This window comes from Anabas testudineus, chromosome 7, assembly GCF_900324465.2.
Source record: "Anabas testudineus chromosome 7, fAnaTes1.2, whole genome shotgun sequence".
NCBI classification, from domain to species: domain Eukaryota; kingdom Metazoa; phylum Chordata; class Actinopteri; order Anabantiformes; family Anabantidae; genus Anabas; species Anabas testudineus.
In genome coordinates this window covers 18,619,146-18,643,108 of record NC_046616.1, presented here as the reverse complement: position 1 = coordinate 18,643,108, position 23,963 = coordinate 18,619,146, and the positions used below count along the sequence as shown (strand labels likewise).

Sequence of the window (23,963 nt, the reverse complement as noted above, 5' to 3'; positions counted from 1 at the left end):
AGCGGATTTGGCTTGTCGGGAGAGGCTGATTGACATTCCCTGGCAAGTGGGCAAGACTCATTTCATTGCCAATATGAAGCAGGACTCTTGATCAGATTGTGACATTCCTATCTCAGATCTTAAAGCTGGATATGTCACCCAGTCAAGCATGCGGTCGAGGTGACGAGCATGGCCTCTGGGTTTTTTTTTTGAAGACACATATACAGATATCTTTACTGAATATTTATTTTTGTATAGTAGTCGGCATGGTTTGGATGATTTAATGGTGCTTACAGGACTAACTAACTATTTTACTTAAGATGTGCTTGTTGAATTCTTCGCTTTAGTCCACACATGTCATAACATCGTGATGTAACTTCAAATGATTTCTTTATATGACCCTTAGGTTAAATAAAACGTTAAAATTGATGTTTCGTGTATTACAAAAGCAGCACTTGTATTTGCGGAACATGTGTACTGCTCAAGAAGTGTGAGCGAGTCAGCTGATGTTGTGGTGAGTGAGGGAAATGTGAACACAGAAGGCCCATTATTTTCCCTTCTCCTTGTATATTGTCCTTAATGACTGTCGAGCTATACCCTCCTTCCTACCTCTTAAAACCACAAAAACCACCAAAGTGTGGCTCTCTAGAAGAAAACCCTCTCTGTCATCTTATTAATAGTTTTTTTTCTTTCACATCAGCAAGTGAAAGGCATAGTTCCCTTTTTTCTGTGTGACGTAAACCAGGACAGCTGACTGGGCCCATGTGGAAATGGTTTTCATTGTGACTGAGGTGATGTGAGGTCGGATTTCTTTCCCCTGTGTGGACAGACTGGGAGCAGATGTCCACATACACAAGACACATATCCGTCTTGAGGATATATGGTATGCTCAGCACTTTCAGGGTGTTTATCATCTGACATAAACACGCTGCTGTTCTCAGCAGTAATATAGTATTTCCCACAATTGCCCCAATAGATTCCCAGCTCTGTGTAGCGTTTTAAAGTTTTTTACAATTCTACATGTGTTTTTCATTTATTATTTTCATTTTGTCTTTAATATTGTTACTGCAACGATAAAGAGTTTAAAGTCTATGCTGTTCCCCACTATAGTTTGTGCATGTGCTGGTAAAATGGCCTTCAGGTTCTTGTTGACTTTCTGCAGTGTATGACCCAGAGTTAAAAATGCCTTTGAACAGAATATCTGCACTAAAAGCAGAGCCGAGTTTCCACGGGCAGAGCATGAACTGACTTTGGACTATGCAGATGGAGTGACAGCCAGCACCAGCACTGCAGTGTCTGCAAAACAAACATGACGTCATTAGCAAGATACGGAGTTCCAGCAGTGCCAAATGAGATACTCCCACTACTGTGGCGAAGTCACCAACACATTAGAGCTGCGCTAACATCCTTTTGTTTCTCTATGTATTTATAACCATAGAACTATATGAGCTTGGGGTGCTGCGGTCTAGTCAAGGGTTAACACTGTTTGAGATTGTTGGAACCACATTGATGTGCTCATAGGGCGTTCACACACCCTGGCTGCCAAGAAGAGGGTGGGCGTTTGGCTGTAGTTCTGACATATTCTTGCAGTAGACTTACTCACCCCTCACACAAACGCCCACATACTTTTTCCCCCTAGATGTTTCTGTGTTCAAATTATGAAAAGTTAGTTTAGGGTGTTGTTTGGCACGCGCTCTTATTGCAAATTACGCCTGACGTGGTAATTGAGCAGTTATTGGTGAACTCAGAGTGTGTTTGTGTGAGATGAGTGGGGAGATTAAACCACTTTTGTACTGTAGATATCACTCTGTCTTCCTCTGCTCTTTTGAGGTTTCCCCTCTTTAATCAGCAGGTTGATAACACGACTGGATCAGCTGCATGAAACTATTTTGTGAAGGGCAAATAAAGTGTTGCAACAGGTACTCTTCCTGTGGTGTCACTGCCCCAGATTCCCTGTCACCAAACACCCTGACCTTGTCACCCTGGCAGAGAAGGTCCACACATACACATACACACCACATACACACTCCTTGACCATGTGCCACTGGGCTAATTATCAGGAGCCTGGCTGCGGGAAGATAGGAGCGATTCGAATTTCCATTCCTGAGCCACCATTAGGGTCTAGAATTAGAAACCAGAAAATACAGAGGACTGCTGGTCACACGGCAGACAACAGCACGCATCCCTGCAGCGTAAAGGAGGGCGACCGCAGAACTGGACACAGGCTGGTCGTCTTCATAAAAGCCAAAGCGTGTGACAGCATCCACCATCAAGCTGTGACTGATTTGTTTGTGGAAAAGAAGCTTAGGGGAGAGGGAGGGAGGAAAATCTAATTGCTTTTAATTGCACTTGCTGTTCTGTCTCATTAAGGAGTTGTTTTCGTTGAAGAAGGCAGCGAATGTAAGTTTTTCTCCTCGTAGCGATATTTAACAACTGTCTGTTGTTTATCCTGGTGTCTGTGTTGTATCTCTGTGGTAGGTGCGTGTTATTTGTACATGCTTTTGCAAGTAGGGGGAATTCTTAATGTTGTGTAATTTTGGGGGAAAAAAGGACTTACCAGACAAAACTGTGTGTGTGTGTGTGTGTGTATGCGTGTGTGTGGGTGAGATGAGGTTAGTCACAAGAGACTAGCTTTGAGTCCCTGTTACAAAACACATGCAGTCAGGCAGCAGCAGATAGATGTCAGATGGCTGCAAGCTGGGTTTGGAATTCTGTTATTTCTCCAGCCAACCTACGCCTTCTCCCTGCTCCATCTCTTCTCACTGCCTGTTTTGTTTTCTCTCCGTCACTCCTGGTAGGAAACAATTACAGATCTGTTTTAGGAGTTGTGGGTGGTTTCTTATTAAGCCCTGCACTAAGTCTCCGTCCCTCAGTTAGAAGTCTACTTCCCAGCCCTCACAAACTACTCCCTTTCTTCACTGACTTTGTTTGTTCCCTTTCTCTTTCCCTAGATAACACGCAGCGCAGCAAGGATCAGGGAGCAGACGTCCCAGAGCAGTTCACTGGTCTCTTGCACGGATCCTCTCCCGTCTTCGACTGCCGTGAGGAGCCCTTCAGGGTTCCAGGTGTTCCCCCACCCAGCCAGGGCCAGCCAGAATCAACGAAACCTGCCAAAGTAAAACAGGAAGTACCAGCAGCTGCACCACCAACTAACCGTCCCAGTATGGCAGCCATCCTGACAGACTGTGATCCAAAAGCAATTTATGCAACTGTGAACAAGGAGCCCAGGGACTTGGGGGCTGGAGCAATGGCTGCCGTTAGGATGCGCCCTCCTGGGGACCTGAAGCTGGCACGCAGCCTCTCAAAGTCTGACTCGGACTTGCTTGTGTCACCCCCTAGTGAGGAGGAAGGAGGACTGGGAAATCGTAGTGAGTCTGTTTCTAACTGTAGCACTGACAAGAAGAGGCTTGAGAAATCTCCATCTTTCACCTCAGAATGGGACGAGGTAAGTGTTGAGCTGAATCCCACTGCTGATCCTACCTGAACCTTTTAGGGCTTTAGATTTACTTAGACTTAACTATAAGTGAACCAATTCACCAGAAAATCAGGACATCAGGTGTGCTGACACCGGGTGGGGACGAACACATCGTGTTAGACAGTGCACTTCGATTGGTGTTATGTTTATTATCAGTGTGGATATAAGTAACCAAATATACACCCCTCCATTCAGCACTTTAATGCTTTGTGTGGCATGTAGATAAAAAGCTGAGTCAAGCCACAGTGAGACGAGATTAGAGAAGACAATAAGACTCCTCCGGATGTCATCCGGATGAGTTTTTCATCTGAAGTAGGCATAGATACCCTGTCCACCCCTGTATACAAAATAAAATACAATTTAACTAGGTATATACATGAACTTCCTAAACTTCAACCATGGGACAAAAATCAGTGAAGTCTCCCTCTCAGTCAGCATACTTTTAACATAATATTAACTTTGGCATACATACAGTAGTGGTATATATATACGATGAATGAGGTAAATGTCAGAGAAGCCTGAACAATTAACATAGTTTTCTCTTTATGCTCTTTCACCATTTTTCTACGGCAATCCTCTTATTGTTGGCAGGATTAATTAGATCCTCTAAGCTTCTCAATTAAGTTAAAGCTTAAGCTATCCTCGTCTAGCTTACCCACTAGTGTTATTCAGATTTGTTTCTGGCGTCGAGTGCAGTGCGGTCTATGAGAGGAGAGATGACCTGTGCGCTGCACTTACAATCTCAGACCATCTAGAGCAAATCGTGGGCTCAGATAACACTGATGCTTTCTCTCTCTCTCTCTCTCTCCGCATTGAGGCGATCATATTGCTTTCTTAGTGCTCCTTTACCGTCACTATGAGCTGGTATCAAAGCTGCTTTGAGGCCGATATGTTGGCTGCTGTGGGCTTAGGTTTGTATGCGGGTGGGTTACCGTCCAGTTCTGCTTGATCATGTCACTAACCTTTCCAGTATTTGGAGGCAGGCAGATAAAGCCTGAACTGAAGACGTGATTCTGTAGAAGAAAATTCAATAAAACACCAGATATCTCTATAAAATCTGAGGTTTTTGAAGTAGTACCACTGAAACAATTAATTAACTATGGTGAGCTGACATTTTGTTGCCTTTGTCACCGTTTTTGGTCGCGCACCGCTCAGAGCAACCTGAACCTGAGTTATGCATGCTTGTTGCAGTATTTTCCATGGCCATATATTCCTCAGTAAACTTTATTATGAGGCTGTTTCTCTAATAGGCTCTTTTACTCGTGTCTACTGCGAGTGTCACTTACATGGTACTGTAAACTAGACCAGATGTATTGATGTCACTGCAGTTCTGTGCTGAGTGATAGAGGCTGTGGTTTAGGAGAAGGTCTTTGAAAATCCTTTTGTGCACGACAGCAGATTGACCTGATGTGTTTGTTCTGTCCAAATAATCAGAGGGACTGGAAAACAAGAATTCATACAGTAGCTAGTCAAAGTTGAAAATACTCTTCTGGCCTGAAGGCATGGCACAATAGCTTGGAAGCCTGATGGATTAATTCCTGTGTACGCTCATTTTCATGTTGAGCTTTTATATCTGTGAGCTAAAGATGAGGTGTTTGTCTAAAGTTACCAACAAAAACTGACTTTTGTATGTCTGTGTGTACAGTCTGTGGATACTATGCATTAAGCTTCTAGTGTGCAGCACAGTACAACACCATGTTACAGCTTATTCTGTTGGCTTCTTAGGATTTCTAAACCTGGACATTTTAGTCAGTAGGAAGTAATCTATAGTTATCATGTAATACCTACCTGTATATCTCTAGATATGAGCAGGCAGTCTTGATGGAGATTCTTTTTTTAAAAGCATTGAGACCAGGATATATAGAAACAGGCACATTTCACAGTAGGAAAATCGACCTGTCAGTGAATCCGTACAGGTTTTTGATCCTGTGGTGTAATAAAATTAAAGGGAAGATCTTGAGCCCTCGAGCATTTGTATTATGCTTTCTGACCCTCTGCTTGGTGGCAGGGCACGACGCAGTCTAATTATCCAGTTTAACGTACGCCTCACCTCCTCTGCGCTGCACCTGACGGATGTGGCCTCTGAGAGCGTGATAGGATTAAGGCTGCCATGACATTACTTGGTTATTGGAGATTGCTGCTCTTCCCCGCTGCTCTCGGCAGCCTGTAATAATCCTGGAGTTCTTCTCTTGTCTTCTCCCTGGTGCTTCTGCACAGATTAACTGAATAGACCGAGCATGATAATCAATGTTGTTGTTAAAAAAAAAAAACGAAAAAACTGCGAGGTAAAACCAAGGCTATCACTGTTCTACCATGACCTCCCACGTGGCAGGAGAACAGGTTGTGCTATTGGCGTCTAACTGAAGCAGAGATCTTTTCAGGGACAGGAAGATACGCTTCGAGGCAGCAGCCTCATTTACTGTATGCGCCAGATTGGTGCATGTTACGGTGTGAAATGGCCATCTTTGAGATCATGTGAATATCTTAAGGCTTCTTTCAAATCTTAAAGTGGGCTCTTGGCAAAGAGCACCACGTTTCAGTCTTATTTATCATTCATCCCATGGCAGTGCATTTTGTGTGCCCCTCTGTCTGTTGGCCACATAACAAAAGTGTTTTGAGGCTATAATAACAATGCGGTTGACCTTGAAAGTGTATAATCTTGCTGTCATTGCCAGCGTTGTCAGTACTAGTGCAGAATAAGAAGTGAACCATATATACCTCTTGCTGAGTGTATAGAGCGGGTTCGTGTGTGAAGCAGCCTGTCGGCTAGACCAATAGATCTCACATTCATGTGAGACAGCTAGAGTGAAAACTGGAAATGTACAAACGCTAAGCTGCAGTGTACAAAGAGCTGCTGCAGTGGTTAAGCCCACCTTTTCTAATGGAAATTATTGAATGATGTGGCACTATTCTTCAAAACAAGACTTGACGTTGTCGGTTCAGTTGATAGTGGGGGGAGGTTTATTGGAAGCTTGTAGCTTTACCTTTTAAAGGCAATTTCTTTTGTCCAGTTTAGGGACATCACTTAATATAAAGGAACTCAGGTCTGTTTCTCCTCACTTGAATAGTGATTCAGATGTCTGGGAGTTCTGTGCTGAAAGCGAAAAGCCCCGAATGACCGGTTCTGGTTCTCCTTCTCCTTTCATGGAATAGCATTAGCTTGAAATGGAAATATTCACACTGCCGGAGTAAATGAGAGGACTGTGTGGGGAAAGTAGTTAAAGTTTGATTGGGTGTAACCTGGCCTGCACTTTCTTTAATGCTGTCCCCTGCAGACTGAAAACTCCTGTCTCTATTCGTTCTCTCCCTCCCCCATCTCCTCGCTCTCTCGTACCTCTCCATCTAGTTGCTCTACTGAGGTGTGTTACGACATTTGGCCGAGGTGGCTCAGAACATTACCAGACCGACCCCTCACACACACACACACACACACACACTTCCCTTTAAAACCAGATTTTTCATCTTTTAATCTGCTTTGCTAAATATTCCACTTCGCACCCTGTTCCCCTTTCTTTCTCACTCTTCCTCTCTTTTCCTTTTCTTCACACGGGCTGCACACCCTTGGATACACACAAGGAGATTTGACTTGCATGAAGTCTTGGCCTGTGCATCTCTCCATTTCAGCAGCTCGGTGTGTGTGTGTGTGTGTTCTGTGCTGTTCTAGTGTGTGCTGGTGTGTAAGGCGCATGCTAATGCGAGGCAGTCTCGCCTCCTTGGGATCAGAGTGAAGATGACAATCCAGGGGGTACAGTATTGTGTGGACCAGCAAACTGAGCTCCACAGATGGGATGAGAGGAAGGGAGACACACCGAGCTGTAGACAGAGACAGGAGGAGAGGGCCGCCATCCGCAGCCCCTCTTCACTTTGAACTTTATTTTTCAATTGCACTCCACAGTTCCAGTAGCTGCCATGAAACCAGCTTTTGTGAGTATTGATTCCCTTACAGGCAGCAGCTCCACGGGAGACTAATTAATCTTGTCTGTCCACTATGAATGAATTGGATGAGAAAATAATTGATGCTTTCTAGCATTTCTGTGGATATTTTATTTCTTGTTTGATTAGTATGCACTTAATGAAGCTTGTTGCTTCACTTGCTAAATGCAACCAAATAAAAACCGGGAGAAATGTGAGCCTGTTATGTTGTCTTCCTACTTTTGAGTATTTCAGTAAAAAGTTAATCCTTTGTGGCACTTTAAGCTCTTTCAGCATTTCTTTGTGGTTCTTTGTCTTCTTGTTTTGCCATGTTCCTAAACTCCTTGTGGATTTGGGGCAGCTTTTATTTTCCGTGCCCTTGTGGATTGTTATGGAGAGGTTTCATGTATTTTGACCTGCACAGATCAAGCCAACATGTGGGCGTGTGTCATGGCCTTGTGCAGCAAGCAGGGGAAAATCTTTTCTCTAATCCCCAGCAGGAGGACAACACAGCGGACCCACGGGGGGGCTGAGACATGCAGCAACTGCTTAGTTTTCTGACAAAGTGTTGGAGTTGAGTAGAAGGGACATTGCTAAACACAGGCATGACATTGGACTATTTCAGGAAAATGTAGATGACACTGCTGACAGTGCTTTGTCCCACTGTGGCATTGAGGTGTTGGCACCTGCTTTAGACGAAGGTGTGTTTGTGTTCCCCTTGATGCCATCTCCTACTCCACTGTTTTCATCCAACCTTGTTTTTAGTGCCAGCTTGCCAATTTGAGACCAGTGGCCTAGACACACTCTCTCTGCAGGAGGCGTTAGTTTCGCCCTGAATGAGCTCTGCCAGGCGCGCTTTTAGCACACCCACAGCCGTCCTCTTTGAGCTTCGGCGGTGTATTATTCAAGATTGTGAAGGCTGTGAATGAAAAACACTTCATGTTTTTAAATCCTGTAAAAATAGAAGTCAAGATCTGCTCAGTCACCCTGGTGCAGCAGGATAAATGGGTTTGTGTCTTTAATCTCACCCTGACTGTTTCATGTCTGTTTCATCACTGCTAGCTGCCCAGCTGTTGACTTCCACTCTGCCACTGACTTCTGACCTTCTTCTTTGTATCTCCATACTCACTGTGAGCTCCTTTCACAATGGACGCCTCCTCATTCCCCCTTTTTAAAAACTCTCTTTCTTCTATTAATGCTCACAGCACCGAGCTTCTTAGTCCTCGACCATGAAATTCAGAGCCTTTTGCTAGTTGCGGATGTGTTTTACCTTGAGGAAATCATTGGGCTGTGTCCCCTGATAAGAATATATTTACCCAGCCCCACACTATATCACACCTTCCTTTCACGGTAGCTGCTTCTAAATCTCATTGGACCAGCTAGTATTCTTTTTCCATTATACTGGACAACTAAAGCTGATACACCAAGCCCTCTCGAATCCATCCATACACATATTTGCATTGTGATTAAATAAAAGAAAAGGCTTTGGGACACTGACCATACCCGCAGTGTGAGTGTGCTTAAAATGCAACCAGTCATCTCTTAAATGCAGTGCAGTGTGAGGAAAACCATCCTGAGGTTGTTGCAGATGCAGCAGTAAGAGGCAGAATCATACAACCTCTGCTTCAAAATTTGAAAGTATGTTGTCTTATCACCTGAGAGCCACAAAATAACCTTGGTATGTCAAATCACCACTCCTTATTGTCCTCGGTCTGCTCATTGCTCAGGAGTGACGCTACTGACAGGAGCATTGTCCTTCCTGTCGTACAGACCTCGGGCCACTCTATGAGACAAGAGCGCTGATCTCATCTTGTTATCACAGGAGTTACAACAGCTCTGTGTTCAAGTGGGATTGGTACATATTCGACACCTGATTAAACTGCTGGCAATGGAAACGGGCCTTCCTAAAGAAATTGTTGAATACAAAATGTGTTTATTTACTGTTCTGTATTATTTGCAGTAAAAAGAAAGCCTTGTTGATTTTAATAGTTTTATATCGACTGTATCTGTACAGAGATGCTTTTATACAAACAGTAGAAACTAGAGTTTTTGCTGACTCAGTTTGGGCTTTGCTCAGTTAGGAGAAATGCTGCCAGTTCACCATCAATGTTGCTGTTTGACGACTGATGCAGTGAACATGTGGTGCTGATAGATGGAGGTTGTGTGACTAATCTACCATCTGGTCAATACGCAGGATTCTAATCAACAGTATGGGGAAGTAACATTAGGCAGATGGATAACTAAAATAATATGGTCCTCGCAGTGCCCTTTGTCTCGCACGTCTTTCTTTGTTTTTATAATAGCTCTGACACAGGTTAGCCGACACAGTTGGTAACGCAGTTGCACTGAAGGAAGGCAAATCAAAATCCTGAATTCTCTCTCAGCAGACACAGACGACATCTGCCGCCACAAAACCACGAAGATCTAAGTTCTTTGACACCGTAAGACGTACATCTTCATATAAAAACACTCCTGGCTCTTTTGGGGCTCGAATCTCTCCTTATCTTTTGCATTCCTCGTGGAGCTACATGGGATTGTTTTTTGGGCCTAGACAACTCTTTGGAACAAGCATGTCTGGAGGCTTTTCTTTTACTGTGAACTATGCACAGTCTGATGTCGGCACATTTCAATAGATGCATCTTTCTGCAAAGTCAGATTTCTCTCTCTGCTCCTCTGACAGACATTTATCTTTTAATTTAATATCATTTCACTACAAAATATTCACACAGTGAGTAATGAGAGCCAAATAAATTAAGGTCTCCTGACGGCATTTAATAGATAACCTGTCTGCAGACAGAAAGAAGGAGGACCACAGAGTCACATAAATGTACCAAAACGTCCAATGGATTTGTTTATAATATGGGCACTTTAAAGAGAATAAAGAGTATTGTGATTGCATTTGTCCATACAATACATGTGTTTGACACTTGGACATCAGTAACTGTGCTTGATAACGCTCACATGCATTCCTTAGTGATGCATGAAATTATTACAAGAAAACATGGGAATCTGGGCTCTTTTCAGTTTGTCGTCTTTCTTTTCAGTTCCTCTGTCTATTTAACAACTTTTCTGTGTGTGTGTGTGTCTGTGTGTGTCTGTGTGTGTCTGTGTGTGTCTGTGTGTGTCTGTGTGTGTGTGTGTGTGTGTGTCTGTGTGTGTCTGTGTTTTCAGTTGCCTGGAGGTTTAAAAAAAAAAAAGCCTTATTGGAGCAAACATCATGTCACTGTCACATTTTTTTTTCTCTGAGAGCTTTATAAATACATGAAAGATGTGATTCACCTACACTGTTTCTTCTCCCGTTACCTCCTGTAGATTGTTGTACACTGTTTCTTTTAGCTTAACTCCCCTTTAATGCAGGAGACCAGCGTGTTGTTGTAAACCTGTATTGAGCTGCTGCTACCTGCAGCCAAGCAGCAGTAACTCTGTCAGTATGAGACCATAGGATTTACTGTGATGCCGTGGCCATAAATAAAGCATAAAGACAATCAGCCACGGCACAGTTGCTTAAGATGCCCTTCAAAATCTTTATTTGTGTCTCTTGCTTCAGGTACAGTACTGTTGATGCTGTTGTTTGCTTTTGCAGGGTGCCTGTAACATTTGGTGGTTTATTTATTAATGGCATGGGGGGGCATTTCTCTGGTGAGTGGTGGATACGAAGTTGCGATGGCTTCTCCAGGTTTTTATCTCCTTCTCTCTTTTGTGTTCTCATCCTCAGATCGAGAAGATCATGACACTGATCGGTGCGGGCATAGATTTTTCCAGAGATCAGCACTATGCTACACCAGGTATAGTATGATTTCGAATGGTCATGTATGTAAATGTAACATGTGTTACGTGCTGTACTCTGCCTTTATTAGCTCGTATTGATTTGACCTATTTTTACTCTCTAACAGATTTCCCCACTGTTGCATTAGTCATTTTTTTGTGAAGGTCTGAACATAAGAACCCTAAAATACCCACATGGCAGATTTAGACTACATTTCTTTGGCTTCATTTCCCCAAAGCCTTTTAATGGCCTTTCTAAGAATCTGATGCATGGTGGTTTATGAAACAATGGCTGCCTTGCACAGCTGTCTTGTTGCACATGTACCTACTTCATCAGACCTCCTTCGATCTTCTTTGTAACTGTCCTCCAAGATATGATGATGCATATTAGGAGAGCCCAGAGGAAATCAAACAGGTGCTTGGGTGACATGGCCAGTGAAGTGAGCAATGCGACAACAAATTGTGATTCAGTTTACAACTAGATAGAACTGGAAACAGAAGTACAATGCAGGTTGGTCTGCTTTGCTGCCACAGATGAGGAGAGGAATGTGTAAGGAGAAGCAGAGGACAGTATTTAGATGTGGCGCTGTAATGCCATGTCTTTGTGTTATGGATTCTGTAGCCGCTCTGCTGTTATTCTTCAGGCTTTTCAAAAGCCTGTCGTCGGGGTTGATAGATGGCGCCTGGGGACTGTGTAGCTTTAACCTGAACAATCGACTCCTTCCCTCCAGCTTTCCCCGCTCACATCAGTCAACATCTACCTCCTGTTTATTTTTTGCTTATACCACAATTTTGTAAATGTAGCCAATAGAACGGATCTGCTGTACCTTAGCAAGAAGCTCCTTAGCTTTTTACTCTAGCCCACTTCTCTGTTAAGCCCTGCACTGGAATGAGCTGTTTAAATATTAACCACTATATATGTCAGGGGATGAGCTCACTTTGCCTCGTAGAGCCGAGGAAAGTTGAGACCACTGCAGTAAAGTAATTAGCACCCCGTATCTGTATATCTGTATATACTTTTCAGCTCTGTCTCAGTGAAGCTGGACCATGAAGAGACTTGCTGGGGAGCAGCCTCTCTGTTTGATGCACAAGCCGCATCATTTTTTTTTTTCTTCTGCTCTCTCATTCAGTCCACTGTCTGCCCCTTCTCAGTACTGACTAGTGAGCTGTGAAGTCTCTAGCTCAATGGCTCTGTGCCTGCAAGAGACTTTTTCTCCTCACTACTGATAGACTTGTACATCAGAGAAAAAGAGATGGTAGAAGAGGGAGAGGGAGACCTAATGAGTGTGAGATAAGAGAAGAGCGAGATACAGAAGCTGCATAAACAGTAGCTCGCACTGACAAAGAGCCGCCACCTGCAGTGTTTCAGAGAAAGAAAGAAAGAGAGGGAGGGAGGAGAGGGAGGAGAGGGGAGGAAGCTATGAGGGAAGAGAGGGAGAGAGTAAGGGATGACAGAGGAATCGCAGGCAGCAGTGTTATGAGCAGCAAGGACAATGGCAGGACAACACCTCGGCATCAGGAGGATTAGATGGCTCATTCTTCTGCCCAAAGTGGACTACAGGAGCTTTTTGTAGAAAGTGGCTTCTGCTGGACTTCACTGCCTCTCACAGACGGTACCAGAGTGAGGAGAGGCTGTCGTAGCACTCCCTTTTCTTCGGAGGAGTTCAGTCTGGGGGCGCTGCTATTACTAAAGTGATTTTTGAAGTAGCTGATTGGATCATTGAGTGTTTTGTTGTTGTTGTTGTTTGTTTTTTGAGTGACCAAAACTGGGACTGATGACACAGAAATGTTCTCAGAAGCAGGATTGGGTTTGTAGCAGATTGAATAGTTTATTATTCGACTGTCAAAGGAACGAAGCCTTTACACTGTGCAGTATTTCAGGTTATGATGTCTGCTTGTTAGTGTTCAATGTTAGACATATTGGTGATATGTAACTATGTGATACCCGGTTAACTTTTAACTGTGGTCAAGGTGCTGTTATAAATTCAAGAGTTAATTGTAACTACACCAAATTTCATTGTGTGGTAGTCGACTCTTACACTAGACAAATGGGTATCTTTTGCTTTGAAAGTTAAAACATAAGTCACATGTTGGGAGTAGAGGCAATCACACGTGCTTGTGCAGCTCCGGCTGCTGACGGCCGTCAGTGAAGCTTCTGCTGGTGATCAGTCTGTTCAGCTTGTTGCGTGTGTCGTGTTCCAGGTTTATATTAACCCCTCCACAGTTTCCTGCTGCTGTCCGTGTGAACAGTGTTTTCTCAGGTAGATTCTTGTCCTGACAGTTTATGGTGGATTATACTGGGTCTGTTTTTCAGAAATGGGACCATTTGATAATTCACTCACTTTAGATTAATTTCCTGCTTTTTTCAGCAAGTTTCCAAAAAACTCTCCACTCGGCTGAAACGAGTTTGGCTCTTTTTACTTTTTTTTTTTATTGATTTTTTTTTTTTTGGACAGAAAATTCTACCTCCTGACATGGGATATTTTAATAGATTTTTTCTTCTTCTACCTTTTCTCTATTTTTGGGATGTATCTGACTGACTATAGCTAAGAACTTTGTGGATATTAGCTGGTAGTTAACCAGCTTATATCCATTTTAGCGCCTCCTTCACCCCGAACATCAGGGCTACTTCAGTCAATATTTGGTAACTGTGGTTCGGCCCCCGCTGCCGTGTGGGAGCTGACACCCTGTGCACACGGGACACTGTCTCCTCCGGCTTCCTGTTGCTGGTGCGCTCGGCTCTGCTGGCCGAGAATGATGTGGCAATGCCACGTCTCATCCTCAGAGTGCCGCTGCTACCGGCTGAAAGGTTTCTCCCTCCTGAAGCGCTTTCCCCTGTCAGCAGGTACCGCAGGCCGGCTGCTGGACCAGTCCGTGGGAGACTGGCTGGAGCACGTGGGGCTGCCACAGTATGAGAACAAGCTGATGGCCAGTGGTTTCGATGACCTCCACTTCATGGTGAGTCCCTCACTTCTTTTAAGTAATGTCTAAATCTACCTACCTGCTCTTGTTTGACGTCTCTTCTTTAGCCACTTACTCCTTCTTAACTCCAGAGTGTTTCTTTGTGCTTTAATCCATTCGATGCCGTCCTTCATTACCAGTAATTCTATGTGGTTTCAGCACATAACTAACCATGTCATATTTCACCACATGCTTTATTCACAACATTCAGGACTTGATTCATTCAGGACTTGAGTTGAGGATTCATTGACGTCTGCTCCATTTCCATGTCCGTTCAATTCACAATTTGCAGTTTGATCTGTGCCGTGAAATATTTTACATCTTTGACATCCTGATTGTGTAGTGGATCAGGTTTACCGTGCACTTTCAGACAGCCAGACAGTCTGTCTCCAGCTCAGGAGGCTGCTGTCAGGGCCTCTCACTTACAGTCTGTCAGCCTTCTGCCTGAGAAGCAGCTGATGCCCGCCCAGACTGGAGGAGCGTCTCAATGAGCAATGCGATGCTGTTGCCAAGCTGACAAGTTTTATAGAGCCCACAGTGTGCGACGCCACCATGAGTTGGCTCTGTTGCCTTTGTCAGTAATGAGAAGTGATGGAGGAGAGAATGAGAGACTCGCAGACTGAGGCAGTGGGCATGTGGGAAATTAGACTGCCTTCTTACCATACGTGTCGAGTACGAAATCTCGTTTCATCTTCCATCAGGTTGATGCACCTTCACTTTAACGGACAAAGAACCACATGTTCACATGTTTTCAGGTTTCTGATTTGTTTCAGCCATAACACACTTCTACAAACATGTGTTATCAGAATCAGACTTTGATATTAAAAGACCCGGATTTCCCTCCTTTAAAGAAGACGTGACCTCACACGATTGTAATCACATTGTGCCTTTCAAATGAGGTTAAAGGTTCACTTACTTTGACCACACACACATAGTTAAACTTATGAACTATGTTTTGTCTCATTTGTTTAATTGGGTTCCATTTATCTAGATTTTAAAGACATTTAAAAAGGAAATTCCATAGAGTTTGTGCATATATTTTAAGCACCACAGTACGCCTGACTAATTTCAGTATACAGTGATACTTGGATGAAGAATATTTAATCTACTTTACATAACCTTAGAATACAGCATTCCTCTATTTATCTGACACCCGGTGTCATCAACACCCCTGTTTAAGTCTGCGTTGAAGCCTCTGAAGTTGCTCTCTGGGTCTAATCTTCCTACTGCCTTTTAGTCTTTCACACTCTCTTTCTTTAGCCCTAAATCTTCCCCTTTTTCGAAGCGAGGAGCTGGCAATATTTCTATCTATAAACGCGGCTTACAGACCACCTGGCTTTCTGAAATCACTAGGGGATTTGGGGGAAAAAAATATGTAACCTTTAAAAAACGGCATGTCCTTCCCTCAGCAAATATTGACCTTTTACGAATCACAGTTTGGAAATGAGAATTACCTTTCGAGTCGGCCTTTCTTCGCTAAACTTATCTAACTATGTTTAATGTGCTCTTGTAGATCAGCGTATGTAGAACAGGAACAGCCTGTATGTCATTGTCTGAGTTACCAGACAGATACTGTATGTGTGAATAGTTTTATTAGCATCCAACATAATGCCTGGACAGTGTGTCTGGTCCATCCAATGTGTCAGCTCTGATCTAAACGGCATTACATGAACACATAGACACTGATATTGCAGGTAATTCAGAATGTCTACAGAGTCATGGCTGAGTGAAATCTAATTAAGAATCTAATATTGTGACAGCTTCTCCTCTGGCTCGGCTGCTACAATAGACTGTCAAGAAGTCGGAGTCATTTGCAGCATGGTCATCAACAAATGCAAAACATTGTGATTCTGGGCGTCTTTCTGTGGGTATAACAAACATTGAAAAACGCTCTTTGAGAAACAGCACGTCTGCTGAAGTCAGTGTGCAGTGATAGCACTAATTAAACAGTGTTTACTTTGCCAGTCAGACTGCTGTGATCTCTGTGCACCCTGCAGGCTCGCGCCACAAGTGGATCAATAAGAGCAGTGATTGCCTCGTGTTCGAGCACAGAGGCAGAGACAAGCCTCTTCTGAAACCAATTAGATGCTTTTTATCGACTCATGGAGCAAATGTCCCGATGAAGCGAGCTCTGCACAGCCGTGCCGCTCTCCAGTCCCGACAAGTGGCGCTCACTGAAACGAAACAGCTCCTTTTCTATTTCGGCTCCACTTCTAAGTAAGGCTTCTGGTGGCTGTGACAGTGTCAGCTGACTGAGCTCCAAGTTCCTTTGTATTCAAAGCAACAGCGTCTCTATGACTTTGAGATAGTATTCACGGGCCTAGCTAGAGAAGAGCAAAGTATTTCAAAGTTTTCAGTCATCGGAGGAGACTATAATGGAACTAATAACTTTGTACGAGACCTTAATTTGAATCAGATTGGTAAAGTTGAGAGAAACAGATCCCACATCTCATCCCAGCAGTGTCCATTTTTATTTTTACCTACAACGCTGGCTTCTTTAAATGACGACTAAGTGGTTAAACTGTAAGTAGTCAATGCCTCCAAAGCCTGCAGACAAATTGAAATTTCAGCATTTCAACAATCAAGAATTGGGAATGGAGGTTTTGATTCTTCTATTGTGCTAATGATGGAGATATGTTCTTATCCATTTAGCCATTTCCAAAACATCTGTAATAGATTACCTTTATAAACGTTTACTATCATGTCGTCTTTGCACAGTTTCGTCACAGTCTTTCTTTAAATGCCTTTGAGGCCTTATGACAGCCTGTTAAGAAGAACAAACTGTGACTTTGATTGCTTCTGGTTAGCTGTCCTCTAAGCGGTCAGGATGAGTGATCCATGTCCTGCAGTCCCCGGCCTGAAATCAGAGTGCTTTAAAACCAGAGGGACCGCTGTGGCTGTTCTCTGGATACGCTGAGAGAGCAGCAGCATTTTAATGAGAGGGCCGGGGAAAGCAGAGATGAATGAGCCACACAAGCACAGACACAAAACCACCTAGCTTACACTAGTCTAGATGTATTCCTTTCACCCAAGCTGTGCTGATGTCAGCTTTTTCACACCTATTGAGTCTAAGTACAAAGCCTGTAGAACCGTATCAATCAGAAATTCCTACGACACTAGATTTCAAAGTCTTTGTCTGGGGATAAATGCTTTATGAAGATGTAGCAGAGGTAAATGTAATATTGATGTTGTTGTGTAGGAAATGAGAATATTATCAACTCGCATGCCTTTCAGAGACGCAGTAATTCCTTACACGCATCTTTTCCTCTATAATTGAACCCTGATAAAAGTGTTTGCCTTGAGTAGGGTTTACTTTCATTAGCAAAATGTGTATCAAGGCTATAACCTACATTAATTTTCATTACTAAGTAATGAATGAATTGTCTTATCTCAAGGTGACATCTTCAGATTATTTGTTTTGACTAGCCAACAGTCCAAAAGAAAAATATACAGTTTCCTATAATGTGTGACAGGGCATCAAATCCTCATATTAAAAAGCTACAAACAAATGATGTACTCGGTGGTGAAAAAAATGAAATGATTAATAAGCTATCAAAGCAGTTAAGAGCTTTCAAATTACTGAAAAAATAAATGACTAATTTGTTCAGTGTCGACCTATGGGCTTTGCCATTTATTACTGATTAATTAAACAATGGCTCCTTTGGTCTATAAAATGTGATTAAAATCCAAAAAGGCTCCACCACACAGCTTGTTTTGTCTGAAAAAATATTTTATATTCAGAAACCGTTAGGATTTAGCAAATGTTTTGCATTTCTGCTCGATAAATGCCTTAAACAGTTAATCAGTTATTCACAATATTGGTTGGTTGTGAGTCAGATAGTCGATCAATGTACTGATGTCATCATTCTTCACATTGGACATGTTACAAAAACATCTTGACAAGTGGAAAAATGTCAGTATTTAATGTTTTTAAAATGCCCATAAAATACACTGAAAACACTTAAGATGAAGTACCTGAATTAAAGCACATCTTCCTAAAAGGTAACAAGTGCAGAAAACAAACCCAGCGAATGTGAGCAAAGACTGTGGAGCCAGTTCGTTGGATCTTTACTTCCCCCCACAGAGCCATTTATCAGTTAATCTCAGTGGGACAGTAATGCAATGATCCATGCGCTGTGGAAAGTGCTTTTATCCATCCAGCTCCACAAATAGTATCAATCCACAGCCGAGCAGGCAGTGATCATTGTGTTGCTTCACAGGGATAATGGCCCTTAAGATGTCAGTTTAGTGTGAAGTATTAAGAGCACAGAGGAAATGCAGTATATCATGATGTCCTGTGCTGACGTATGAGCTCTAACTAACGTGAGTCACAACAGCAGGGACTGATATAACTTATTAACAAGAGTTCAGGAAATTTTGCTCTAATGTTTCTTATCTGATGTCTTCTTTTTTCTTCTTAAAGTCTCCACAGGCCGCTCATAACCACCTTGAATCTTATATTGTATACAGTATAATTATTAACACTAGATGATCTTCTGTGGAAGTAACACGTTGGATATTGAGTATTTAGAAGATGCACTCTTCTTTTTTCACCGGTCCTCAGGCTGTGAGACCAACACATGAGCTAACAGCACACTGTGGTGAATTGCCTTCTTTTTACATGTCAGGGCGTTTAGATTCATTTCTTGTTGCAGCATGCAGCCACAGTCAGTTATCGATAAACTGCTCTTCTGCCGCTCCATCACGTCGCTGACTGCTCTGCAATGCTGACATTGATTTATTGCGCCTTTCTCCATTATCCTTTACCTGCCACACAATCTCAAATCTGATACTGTGTGTAACCAAAGATGGGTTTGGGTCATCATTCACACACATCGCTGCCTCTCCCCTCTCCCACACATATACATCTCATTTAAGGGAATATTGACGTGGTCCTGTGCTACAGTCACTAGGTTGGGTCCCAGGGAGGAGTTTGATGATCTCACTCAAGAGTAATTGACCTTTTTTCTGCAGCACTAGCTTTACTTCTGATCAATACTCACGCAGCGCTTCAAGCTTTTGTCTTGACATCTGTGTTTGAGAATTTCCTAGATGATTAGAAGATGGCGTATATGGAGATTTAATCATATGACTTGATCACTTTGTAAACGCCATCACAGGTACAGATATTCAAGTAACGCCATTATTTCTTTCAATAGGGGAACAATGTAATGGAGGACCAGGACCTGAGAGAGATTGGAATCACGGACCCAAGCCACAGAAAGAAGATCCTACATGCAGCACGTTCATTTCCAAAGGTGACAAATCCCTGACTCCTGCTTTAGTACTTATCTCAGCATAGATAACCCACATTTGATGTCTTGCATTGCCTCTGGTGCCAATACTGAAGGCAGTAGAGCAAAGTAACTAAGTACATCTTCCCACACACTGTACACTGTTAGTACAGTTCAATTTGAAATACTTTTACTTGAGTATTTTCATTTAACGTTACTTATATCTACACTCTACCTCACTACAGGTCTTGATCTAACATAACAAATATATCATGAGCTCATAAAACGCATCAAACTTCTTCCACTAGAGCTGTAGTGACAATGTAACCTATTCTGTTCATTCCTTCAAATCACTTACCACAATATCAGTAAAGTAGTCAAGAAGGTAAAATAATTTAAAATCCACATAGGCAGTGCCATTGTTTCTAACCCTTAAAGCATCAATGATTTCTGCTCATGCAGGTGAAAGGGCTGGGCTGTGACGGCAGCAGCTCCCTGGCCTCGTGGCTGGAGAATCTGGGACTCAGCGGGTACTTACAAAACTTCCTGGCTAACGGCTACTGCTCCCTGGACTGTGTCAAGAACCTGTGGGAGCTGGAGATTGTCAACGTGAGTCACAGTGAAGGACACGACCACTTAGGAGTATAAGAGAATGAAGTTTTGTTCCCGGTGTGTCCCAGACACTAGTTCCCCGTGGATGCAGAGAAGTGCTTTCCATTGCTTCAGCTGTTTGAGGGGCATAAATGTCAGAAAGCGTTTCTGCTTTGAGAGAGCTAAATACTTCAACAACCATTATTACTTGCTTAGACACATATCAGGACACATCCAGGTGACACTATCTAAAGGAAGCTAAGTGGTAAAACAGATACACCAATCAGAACAGCAGTGTCTGGTGTCTCTTGCTAAGCTTTTGCTTTCTAGCACTTCAGACTCCTTAAGTGCTTCTGTACATGTTCAGTAATGATTTTCTCTTCATCCAGGTGCTGAAGATCTGCTTACTTGGTCACAGGAAACGCATCATTGCTTCCATAGCAGAGAGGCCCTATGAAGAGCCCCCAGTAAAGCCTCCTCGTTTGTCTCAGATCAGGGTAAGAACTCACAGCCCCCTGCGCTGTTTTACTCTCAGGTCAGCTTTGAAATGACACGTGATATTATGGGGTGGAGGGGACTTTGATGGCATTTATAGTATCATGTTGTTTAGACAGTCACTGTTCACACATTCATCCTCCAACAACTAACTGTGTTCATCTCTGTCTCTCCAGTGCCAAGAACTGCCTGGATCCCAGGGCTCATCTCCCCTCAGTCAGTTTGAGTCCTACACCGGACGCTCAATGGACCCTCTGCTGCCTGTAGAGGAGACGGGGAGGAAAAAAGTGCACGATACCGACTATGACGTGACCCAGAAATATCGCAGCGAGCGACACAAACCTCATGTATGTGATAGCTCCAACTTCAACAGTACAGTATCTGCCATGAGTCTTTGATAATAATATATATTTTTATATATTTTTTATTTTTTTTAAAGGATCGATATGAAGAACAGCATCGAGAGCCCCGTCTGACTCTACGGCCACCCAGTCTGGCAGCCCCATATGCCCCCGTCCAGAACTGGCATCACCAACCTGAGAAACTCATCTTTGAATCTTGCAACTATGAAGCCAGTGTACGTTTACAACTTTCTCCTTGATAAAGGAAATACTGTTTTCATGAACATGAACACTAAGTTTTACTTCTGTCATATTCCCTTTTAGTATCTGGGTTCCATGCTTATTAAGGATCTACGTGGTACTGAGTCCACGCAGGATGCTTGTGCCAAAATGCGGGTATGTTCTTCTCCCATCTCAGGGGACAAACAAGACATTCTGCCTGTAGTATGAGTGAACTATGAATCACATCAGTGTAATTTCTGCTTGTTTATTTATTTTCCTTCCAGAGGTCAACCGAACAAATGAAAAAAGTCCCAACCATCGTCCTTTCGATCACCTATAAGGGTGTGAAGTTCATTGATGCAGCCTTTAAGGTTAGCCACGACACACACTCCAATGCATGGTGTGAATGTTCACTTTTTGCACTCTGCATCTCTTTGGAGTCACAACATACATTCATCTGAACCCAAATAGCAGCTCTTTTGCTTATGTAACGCGTTCAAGTGATGCGTATGAACCTGTTAAAGCCCCGCTCTTCCTTTTCTGCGTTTGTAAATGTCATGCCTGCAAGTTTATGTCAGACTCTTTTATGTTTGGATTCGCTGACATAGAGCAGTTCTGCTCATATTGACATTTATTTGATGCTAATAAAACAGGACTTTGAAAGGTTGCTTTAGAAGGTGCACTTTTCCGCGATGCCTGTAAAACCCAAATTACCAACTCAGTGTCTCCTCTTTACTTGCTGTCTCTTGTCATCCCGTATAATTAAGTATTATTAATTAGTTTGTGACAAAGCTCTGAATGTGTTGTGATAATACCACTAACCAAAGTGGTCATTTCAGCCCTGCATATTCCCATCACTCATACTATATTCTTATTCTGCCTCTCTTCTTGATGTAGAACATCATTGCAGAGCATGAGATCCGAAATATTTCGTGTGCAGCCCAGGACCCAGAGGACCTGTGCACATTTGCCTACATCACCAAGGACTTGCAGACCAGCCACCACTACTGCCATGTGTTCAGCACAGTAGACGTGGTAAGGTTTAGTTTGACATTTCTTCTTTTTGAATTATAAGATGAATGTACTAGAAGATACATTTTCTAGTGATACTGTAAAAATTTAACTCCGTCCATACTGACAAGGTGTGACAGGCTTCAAGATCTTTATCTCCTGAGTATCGTGAGTGCACCACCTCTTCAAGGTGTCACGTTTCAGTTGGGGTCGATTGCCTCCTCATAGACACAGTGCAGCTCTGCCCATGATAACTAGCCCTCCATTAAGTACCCTTTCCATATCACAGGTCTGATGATTATATTGCTAATCTGCTTCATAATGCAGCCAGGGTCATTACAGACTAGAATCATCTTAACAACAGTTTCCTCTGGGTTACTGTGGCTCTCTGAGCTCTGGGATGTTCTCTGTGGGGTTGGAACAAAGGGCTGCCACCTCAACAGTAAGTGCTAATGCAGCTAGATAAGCATCAAAGACCACAACAACCATGAGATGTAATCATGTACTAAAACTGTACTAAACAGGCCGGCGGTATACTAAACGCAGTCCTCACATGACAAAGAAGGGACACGGAGCTCATCTTGTCTCTCACAGCATGGCACGCAGTAAACAGATGAAGGATGAGTGATATGCAGACAGGGCTTTTCATAGATCTGTGTCTGTTCAAATGATGCAGTGCTCCCACCATAGGATGGCGTTTTTCAAACGCCATGAAGTTTTAATCCTCTCCCCTCAATGTGAGCCGTTTGTTTGTATTTGGAAGCTGTCACTTTATAACAAAAGAATGCAGCAGCACCAGCTTTAATACTGAGCCACAGCGGATGTATCCAGTTCAGGTACTGAGGGGAGCTGCTTGCTGCTGCACAATCCACCAGAGATTACTGCCACTTCTCTATGCTATGCAGTTTTGTTTTGAAGAAGTTTGAGGGGAAAAGAAACTGTGTTACCTTTTGCTGTCTCTCTGCAGTCTGTGTATCATGTTGTTCTCTGAGCAGAAAACACAACTATGAAACCCTGAGTCCAGAATATCTACAAAGCCTGCCTGCTCTTCTTCCCTTGTCTCTTTCTCATTAGAATCTGACCTATGAGATTATACTGACATTGGGTCAGGCATTTGAGGTGGCTTATCAGCTGGCTCTGCAGGCCCAGAGGACCAAACAGCACCAGAACCTCCCAGTGGTGCCTGGGTCAGAAGTCATCGAGACCAAGTCCAGCCGACCTGTACCCAAACCGCGAGGCAGTGTGCGGAAGTCAGCGGTAAGACGGAGAAACATACAATCATAATGACAGCATACATATGCAGTATGAACATTTTGTTGAACACAGTTTATAAGGGGAGCAAAGACTATATAATAACAACCATAAAAACCTCATAGTGCCAAATATATATACACAAATGTTCAACCGTTTTAATTAGCTGTAGATTTGCTGAGCACTAATGCATTTTTTACACTTGACTCCTTCAGTCAGTATCAATTTCTCACTCTTGAATTCTCTCTCTACCTCCGTCTCCTCTGTCTTTTTCACTCCTTCTCCGTCTCCGTCTCCCTGTCTGACTCCTTCTCTCCGCCTGGTGGTGTTTATGTCTCCCAGGACTCTCCTCCTCTCGACAGTGGATGCTGTTACTCTCACACCTGCACCACCCACTGTCCCTCATTCCTATCGCCGCGCTCTGCTAACCCTGCTGTCCAGGTCCTGCCTTCTCATCCTGTCCCATCTACATCCTCCTCCTTCTTATTCTTTGTCCTCATACTGTTTTCTTCTTTCTCCATTACACTGAATATATGTTATTTTTTTGAGTTATGTAAAAAATGAACAAATATTACTTTTGACTTGGGCGCCCTCTTGTGACGGTTTTGTGATAAGACAAAAAAAAATTCCATCACAGAGAACCCGCTTCTAGTGCCTGGTCTCAGTGCAAGTAAGTGAACCATAATAACTTGGGGAAACGTTATAGAGTTAATTGAGCTTGAACAT

The 23,963-nt window shown here is 43.1% G+C and overlaps 1 protein-coding gene across 10 annotated transcripts in view; it reads left to right on the top strand.

Moving 5' to 3' along the window:
• The window catches only part of LOC113167063 (ankyrin repeat and SAM domain-containing protein 1A), a 51,609-nt gene that overhangs the window by 24,350 nt on the left and 3,296 nt on the right, over window positions 1–23,963 (top strand). For 4 of the 10 annotated variants that reach the window (XM_026367418.1, XM_026367417.1, XM_026367414.1 and 1 more), the window contains 13 exons: window positions 2,931–3,424; window positions 9,751–9,807; window positions 11,082–11,151; window positions 13,974–14,089; window positions 19,252–19,350; window positions 19,789–19,935; window positions 20,307–20,414; window positions 20,589–20,759; window positions 20,852–20,989; window positions 21,078–21,149; window positions 21,260–21,346; window positions 21,873–22,010; window positions 23,061–23,243. In XM_026367418.1, coding sequence (XP_026223203.1) covers window positions 2,931–3,424; window positions 9,751–9,807; window positions 11,082–11,151; window positions 13,974–14,089; window positions 19,252–19,350; window positions 19,789–19,935; window positions 20,307–20,414; window positions 20,589–20,759; window positions 20,852–20,989; window positions 21,078–21,149; window positions 21,260–21,346; window positions 21,873–22,010; window positions 23,061–23,243 — 1,880 coding nt within the window. Of the gene's footprint in view, window positions 1–2,636; window positions 2,774–2,930; window positions 3,425–9,750; window positions 9,808–10,777; window positions 10,791–11,081; window positions 11,152–13,973; window positions 14,090–19,251; window positions 19,351–19,788; window positions 19,936–20,306; window positions 20,415–20,588; window positions 20,760–20,851; window positions 20,990–21,077; window positions 21,150–21,259; window positions 21,347–21,872; window positions 22,011–23,060; window positions 23,244–23,579; window positions 23,679–23,963 lie in introns of those variants that run through there. The other 6 variants (XM_026367424.1, XM_026367423.1, XM_026367416.1 and 3 more) reach the window with 6 other exon arrangements.